A 7928-nucleotide genomic window follows, 5' to 3' on the forward strand; every position below is an offset into this window, starting at 1 on the left:
TCATCTATGTACCTTGCCTCACCTTGTTCCGATCTTCAGTTCTCGGGTACCTGCGAGTCCTAGGATCGAGGTAGGGAGAAGAGATAAAATCGTAGCACAACACATAGGAATAACATTGACGGTGTAATACACCGGTGGTGTCTTCTCCGAGGGGAGCCCGACAACAGGCTGCCATGCACAGGCATTTGTGCTAGTATAATGTAATGTAATCTTTAGGGTGATAGTATATATACATTGCAACATGCTATTTTTGTTCTCTTTTACCCTTCATAGATATTCTTTTTTTGCGAACACATATTTATAAGGCAAGTTTACAATGTGAATACATCAATCTAGTTCCAAACATTTCGCCTATTCTCACAAAAACTCGAAATAACTAGCCAATAACAGGTTCTGCTCTAAGCTATGTTGCTTCTATGGTCCATGACTACATTTAAAGAGGCACAGTACTTTGAAGTTCTTGTCTGACGACACACATGCGCAAAAATCTATAGCACATCGGTTAATTCTGTTGGCTCCATGCATTAATCAGTTGTTCAGGATGAATTTGTCAGTAGACTCGTCCTCAGAGGCTAGTAGTGATTGGGTAAGTGCCTACAAGAATAAAAACATCAAGCTTCAATTAGATACATATTTTTCTGCAGAAATAAAAACAAGACTGACTATTTGTGTGCAGAAAATGCATTAGAAATGGGAAAAGGAAGTACAACCTAAAATGGCAAGAGGTGTGAGTTTTAGAAATCTTCAATTTTTAGTATTGCTATGCTGGGAAAACACGTATGGAGATTGATGACAAACCAAAACGTTTGCGTGTTACAAATTGCATGAGTGCCAAAAAGAAAGGAGCAGTTCGCATGTTTGGCAAGCAATCTTGAAGGACTGTACAACGATGGAAATCAGATTAACTAAAAGTATAGGTGAGACGCCAGCCCTAAAAAATATCTAACAAATAAAGTACGAGACAAGTCACAAAACAACTACTCTACAATTACTAGGCGTGGCTGCCGGCTTAGCACGGAAGTGGAGGCCTAACACCACGCTAACAGAATTTAGATGAGCAAGCCGACCCAGCAATGGCTTACATGGTGTTGGATAGTACGATAGCAAGGCATGTTATTTAGCTCTTTCTATTAGAAAAAGGTATTTAGCTAGTAATATATTATGATATGTTTTCTATAATTACATTTTCCTCTATATAGTCATAATTCAAGATTCCACACTAGGCCCAAAAATACATCTACAACCTTTGAATTTGAGTTAAAACATACTGCAATTGAGCTAAAGCACAAGTTAGAAATGTGCTAACTTAGGATTTACAACAAAAATCAAGTACTGTGTTAAAAGAAGAGATGTTTACCTTCTATAATGTCCTCTCCACAATCCGATATAATTACAGTCAAGTTTGTAGTTCTTCGGCAAAGTTTCGTGGCACGAAATATTTGAATCTGTAAAGTCAACAATATAATATAATTTCAAATTTCCATGGTTGGCATAAATTATACAATCAAGAAGAAAAACACAATAACAACTTACTTGAACATCTATTTCGGCATTTAAGCCTTTTGCTTGTTCAAAATTGTCCTTGCCTATGTCCAACAACATCTTTTCCAACTGACAAGTTAGAAAATTCAATAGCATAAAAAATCACATCTATAAATTAGATACACACACGAACACGCACGCACACACGCACACACACACACACAAACACAAACACACACACACACACACACACACACACACACACACACACACACACACACACACAATCTCTTTTAGTTTTAAAACACTCACCTCAATTGTACTGGAAATATATTCTCCATTGAAACATTCAATAATATCACCCTTCCGGATTCCAAGTTTCTCAGCATTCGATTCTTTTGACACCTATGTTTAATTGAACATGATTACTCCATAATATGCATGTAAGTAATAGTTTAGGGACAACTATATAAATGTGAAAATAAACATTGTTAAGCACCACCATATACCTCTTCAACAATAAGACCAGACTCAATGTTATGCTTACGCCTCATCCTCTCAAAACAAATAGGATCTAGAAGCTTGATGGAAGTAAAGGTCATTCCAAGGTGGGGTCGAGGGATGCACCTATACCAAATATAATCGTTAAGATTGTAATAATTTTACAGGTTTTTTTTTAAATAAAACAACATATTTCATTAGAATCAATACCAAGTGAGTACCATACAAGCTTAATCAAGAATATTATATAGAATTAATACCATAATAACAAGACATCAGTTCACACCCTTCTCAAAAGAGGATTAAACTAGAAAAATAAGTCACCAAGTTAAGAATAAAAATAAATCTTTACACCAAATTAAGTTCATATACCCTGCATAGGAATAGTTTAAAAAACATGCAGAATTTGATAAGGTGACCAACACACATTTTCTCTATAATATTAGACACATTTTGTAGCACCTAGGCCTCCCGTAATGATTTTCTGAACCATACTTTAGCAATTCATTTAAACATAGAGTAGTAATTATTAAGCAACCACAATCCAAACATAATTTTGTAGTTATTCAATTGTATTGCATGAGTTACATTATATAACATAATGCATTAGCTTAATTAACAACACTAAAAACGAATTGGAAATAAGGGTCGTACTTTAACTTTCTCCATGAATCAAAGCACTTGTGCAATATAGAAGAAGGTAAAAAGGTCTCATTGATTTGATTGTTAACCATTCCCACAACCTTCCCTTCCAAGTCAATGATAGGGCCTCCATCGTCACGCAAAACTACAACATAGCGATGATAATAATATTATAATTTATCATTTGTACTAATAAAATAGCAACATTAATTAAAATAGAAAACATAAAGTTAGGATTAGATCATAGTACGTACGATATGTTCATTGTTGGAAAAAATACATGTAGTGACATCTCTCGTAAGGGACAGGAATCATGTATTCCACCCTACCATGGGTTATCCTTAGATCAAGACTTTCATCCCTTCCAAGTCGGAACACATCTTGACCATAGTGCACATTGTCATTAAAACTGGACAGTTTGAACCGGTTTGTTCACTACAACCTCGTAAAGAGCAAATTCATAGTGCTCCTGGAGGTAGAGGAGACTGGCTACTGCAGTTGTGTCGTCAAGCAAGTGAACAATGACATGGAAAAGACAACCACAAAGATTATGACACTGCAATAGAATTTTCGTAGTATTTGAGGAAACCATTTTCGAGAGATTGACTATCAGAAAAACCGAACGCCACACCGAATCAAGTATATTATTTCAAGGACACAGTGTACATACATAGTAAATTGAAGAGAAGGCACATCTAATTGGTAAACGGGTGTCGATGAGGCACATTGCAAATGATTAAGTTTTGATACAAAAAAAAGGAAAACAAACAGGCACCAGTGAGTGGAGAAGATAAATAAATAGAATAGTGAATTAATGTTAAGAAGCTCACCTCAGCGTCGCGATGATATTCGCCCCCACTCATCCATCCACTGGTCGGGATCCTTTGCGCGAATGAGATGCGCGGACGTCAAAACCACGGCGGTATTGTTCTTGTCGTCCTGTTGGATCCACAAACCACAACACCTATTCAGCGGCTCATCATCTGCAATTAAAGCAAACCAAAAGTCACAACACTCGGTCGAGCAAAGTAACTTATATGTTCTAGGTGGGTGATATCCTTGGATGAAGTGTTCAGTCACGTACCAAGATAGGAGGAGAGGGTGATGATAGAGTTGGCGGCAAAAAGCACCGCATCCTTTGCAGGCTCACGGATATGGAGAAGGTGTTGCTCGTGAGACCGGCACGAAAGAGAAGAGGGGCGATCCAATGTGAAGACAAACCGACAAGCTACATACATAAATACATACAGAGAGAAAAAAAAAATAGCTAGGTTAGTGTCTTATAACGAGAGAAGTACTTCGGTACAACCCCCCCCCCCCCCCCTAATAAACGTAGAAGGGTAGTATTGTCCATATTAAATTTCGTATTTGTGTACCCGCCGTCCGTCGTAGGGCCGTCCGCCCGTGTACGTCCCGCCCCGTACGCCCGCGTCGTACGCATACCGTGGCGTTCGTTAGTTCGATCGGGAAAGGAAAAAAAAAACGACACCCCATCCCCGCCTACGAAACCCTAGCGGCATCAACGCCGCCGTGGTCCACCGCCGTCAGGACGTCGGGCGGCGTCCGTAGTCACCCACGCGGCGTGTCGCCGGTGTCGCGTGAAACCGACACCCCATCCCCGCCTATGAAACCCTAGTGGCATCAACGCCGCCATGGTCCACCGCCGTCACGACGTCGACCCCGACGTGCCCGTCTAGTCGCGAGCACGGGCAGCGTCCGTAGTCACGCACGCGCCGTGTCGCCGGTGAAACGCCCAGCGCTCCCGCGTCAACTCCTGGTACGCGCCCTCCACGACGTGGGTGGCGGCATCGAATCGGCGTCGACCCCAGGCGAGGACCCCTCGACGGCGGAGAGTAGGTTCTCTGGCTCTCTTTTTTTCTTTTTGATTTGTTCATTGCATTTTTTATGCCACAAAATGATTCCCTACTTGGCTAAATAAGAGAGGAGAGTAGTGACCTCTTAATGACCTCTTAACGATTCTGTACATTCAAATTTGTATGCATGACACATAGTCATGTCACTGTTGATGAATTTACTGTATTCGCGATGATGTTGTGGAATGTTGGCATTGATCTCACACCTTATTTGTATGTGTATAGATGGAGCAAGAAACCGGATACGCCAGTGATGATTCCGGTAGCGATAATGGATCCTCGTCATTGAATGCCAACCAACCTCCCGGAGACAACTATATGAGTCAGGATAAATCGTACAGTGGTAATGTAAGAGCCTTGAATGTTGACCAAAACATATTGAATACAAACTAGTTCTTTGACACTTACATGTCCTTTTAAATTTGTACAGCTACATAGCAATGATGACGATGAGGAATATGATATAGATGAACAATTTTATGCAGATAGTGTGAGCCAGGTACGTTGAAAAAAATGTAGGGCAATGATTGACATTAAAATTGTATTACCACTTATTTTACTTTAAATGTGCACAGATAAATGCTCATGGTGACAATAAGCATAATAATATAGATGATGACAATGCCGAGAGCGAGGTCGATGCATCTCGTAGTGGGAGCGCTAGCCAAGTAAGTTCTTTACATTATTTATGGTAAGTAATAATACAAGAACAGATTGACATGCAAGGTTATATGTCATATTTTGCAGGGAGGTGTTGATGGTCCTAGCGGGAACGATGAGCACAGCGATGATGATCAGTTTGACCTTGACATGGGCTATGATGAATATCAGCAAGAGTCACTTGATAGTTATTGGGAAGTGATGGCAAAGACATTCAGGTCATTAGATGAGGTGTACACGTTCTACAACAAGCACGCGAGAGAACGTGGGTTCAGCATCAGGAAGGACTCGCTAAAACGTTCAAAGGATCGCACAAGGACTGCGCGCTTGAGGAGGTATCTCTGTTCCACCGCAGGAAAACGACAGGCCAAGTTCTGTACCATGGAAGGCCGGACCCGCAGGCTTAGACCGGAGAGTCGATTCTTCTGCGAAGCCCATTTGACAGTTAAGCTTGATAAAAAGCTTAACCTTTGGTATGTCAGCAGTTTCTCCGATGATCACAGCCACATGCTTGCACGACCGGACGAAGTCCCTTTCCTCCGATCTCATAATCAGATCAAAGCATTTGAGAGAGCAGAGATCTTAGCTATGGCAGGAGCTGGGATAAGAAAACATATTATTTTTTACAACATGGTTAGCAGGTATGGGTCGTATGCAAAGTCACCGTTTCAGAGGACAAAGCTGTATAACATGTGCTATAGGGAGAAGATGAAATTGCTTGCACAAGGTGATGCTGATACTGCCATAGGAATCATGTTGACCAGAAAGGACAGAGATCCAGATTTCTTCTTTGAGCACACAGTTGACGCTGAAGGCAGGCTCCAAAACCTGTTCTGGTGTGATTCGCAGTCACGTCGTGATTATCTTGACTACGATGATGTTGTCGTCTTCGACAGCACATACAAGATGAATAGGTATGGAATGCCGTTCATCCCTTTTGTGGGTCTGAATAACCACCGTTGCACTACGGTATTCGCCTGCGCCATTGTTTCAAACGAGACTGAGGCTACATATGTTTGGTTGCTTAACACGTTCTTGGAAGCTAACTGTCAGAAGAGGCCCAAATCTATAATTACCGATGGAGATGCAACGATGATAAGGGCTATCAGGAAGGTGCTTTCTGACATGTGGCATCGTCTATGTTCATGGCATATTGAAAAGAATATGCAGAAACACCTCAACCACAAGTCATTGAAGGAGTTCAGGGCATTACTCTACTATGCCACTACACATAAATTTTTTGAGGAGAGATGGGACGCGTTTGTGCGCAAATGGCAGACGGAGAGAACGAAAACATGGCTCCATAGGATGTACAGGAAGAGGACGCTTTGGGCTGCATCATATTTGTCTGGTGGGTTTTTTCTTGGTATGCGCAGTAATCAGAGGAGTGAGAGTCTGAACTCCAGCCTGCACCTTCATCTTGACTATGGTATGACGATCATTGACATGATTGTACACTACCAGAATTTTATTGTTCGCCTCCGTGAGAATGAAGCTTATGATGACTACATGGCCTCATAGACTGTCCCAGGTGACTGAGTGTCAGACCATTGAGTCGTATGCTGCCAAAGCATTCACGCATGCAAACTTTTATATGTTGCAACAAGATATGAAGAAGGTACAGGAGCTTGAGGTAATTGATAGACTGACAGGGACCGATAGTCAGAGATTTGTGGTTGCGTGGAAGAATAACAGGGATCACAGATTTAATGTGGACTATACGCCAGGTAACTCGGTAGAAACTATAAAGTGCAGTTGCCGAAGTATGACTCGCAAAGGGCTTCCTTGCAAGCATATTCTTCATGTTTTGAATGCACTGAACTTACCTGTGATACCCAAGTGTTGTGTCCTGCGAAGATTCTCAAAAAAAGCATGAGCTGGACTGCCCGTGAAGCGCACCAGCGATCTGTTTTCGTGGGGTTGGTCGAGTGCTGAGGACAGAGCTAGATATAGTGAGTTGACCATCAAATCTGCAGAAGCATCTCATCTCGCATGCAGTAATCCATTCTTATTCGACAGGTTGATGGCAGCTCTGGATGATATTATAGTGAATAAGGACGTTCAGGGGAATGAAGATGATAGTCAGCGAAGCTTCGTGAATGATAATCCATTTGAGCCTAACCGAGATCATATTCTGGTTCGTGATCCAGTAAAGGTTTCCACCAAGGGCGCACCTAAGCAGAACAGTAGAGGTCGCGGTAAGGGTGGCCCAGATGTGACAAAAAATGAGAGACCTAAAGCATTTGACGAGAAATCTGGACGAAAATGTAGCATATGCAGCGGCACAGGTCATAACAGGAGCACATGCAGCAAAAATGAAGAGTATGTCTATTGTTTGTTTATGTTAGTTTTGTTGTTTCATTTACTGTACATTGATTCTCATAGTTTGTAATTTATTCTATGCAGCAACTGGGCTTGAAGACAGAAGTGAGCACGGTGCATCTGTTTTACTTCATCCATTTATATGTAACTGTATGTCTTTTTGCTTTGTTTATGTTAGTTTTGTTGATTCATCTATCGTACATTGATTCTCACAATTTTTACTTTATTCTATGCAGCAACTGGGCTTGAAGACTCAAGTGAAGACGATGCAAGTGTTTTACCTCTTCCATTTATATAAAAGACATTTGTTATATTTATGTTTGTGTTGAGTATTTTATATGTGTGAAATCAAGATTATTGGCTACAGAACATTGTTATATGAGACCTGATATTTTTTGTCGACTATAATAAAATTACTATGGTGGTAATTGTTATGTGGAGACATCA

General features: G+C 40.9%; 1 protein-coding gene and 1 pseudogene across 1 annotated transcript; one reads left to right on the top strand and one right to left on the bottom strand.

Moving 5' to 3' along the window:
• Positions 1-1117: 1117 nt before the first annotated feature.
• LOC141022263 (uncharacterized) lies at positions 1118-3863 on the bottom strand (annotated as a pseudogene).
• Positions 3864-4724: 861 nt separating this feature from the next.
• LOC123493958 (protein FAR1-RELATED SEQUENCE 5-like) lies at positions 4725-6680 on the top strand. The gene is made up of 4 exons (XM_073498730.1): positions 4725-4847; positions 4930-4998; positions 5075-5167; positions 5247-6680. Exons 1-4 carry the CDS (start codon positions 4725-4727, stop codon positions 6678-6680), a joined length of 1719 nt encoding a protein of 572 aa, XP_073354831.1.
• Positions 6681-7928: the final 1248 nt, after the last annotated feature.

The sequence above is a fragment of the Aegilops tauschii genome, chromosome 5 (assembly GCF_002575655.3).
Source record: "Aegilops tauschii subsp. strangulata cultivar AL8/78 chromosome 5, Aet v6.0, whole genome shotgun sequence".
Lineage (NCBI taxonomy): Eukaryota > Viridiplantae > Streptophyta > Magnoliopsida > Poales > Poaceae > Aegilops > Aegilops tauschii.

Excerpts from the sequence above, each read along its gene's own strand:
- LOC123493958 (XM_073498730.1), top strand. The coding sequence starts at position 4,725 with ATGGAGCAAGAAACCGGATACGCCAGTGATGATTCCGGTAGCGATAAT. Across the intron at positions 4,848-4,929 it reads ATAAATCGTACAGTGGTAAT|CTACATAGCAATGATGACGA; the intron begins GTAAGAGCCTTG and ends AAATTTGTACAG. Across the intron at positions 5,168-5,246 it reads GTAGTGGGAGCGCTAGCCAA|GGAGGTGTTGATGGTCCTAG; the intron begins GTAAGTTCTTTA and ends CATATTTTGCAG.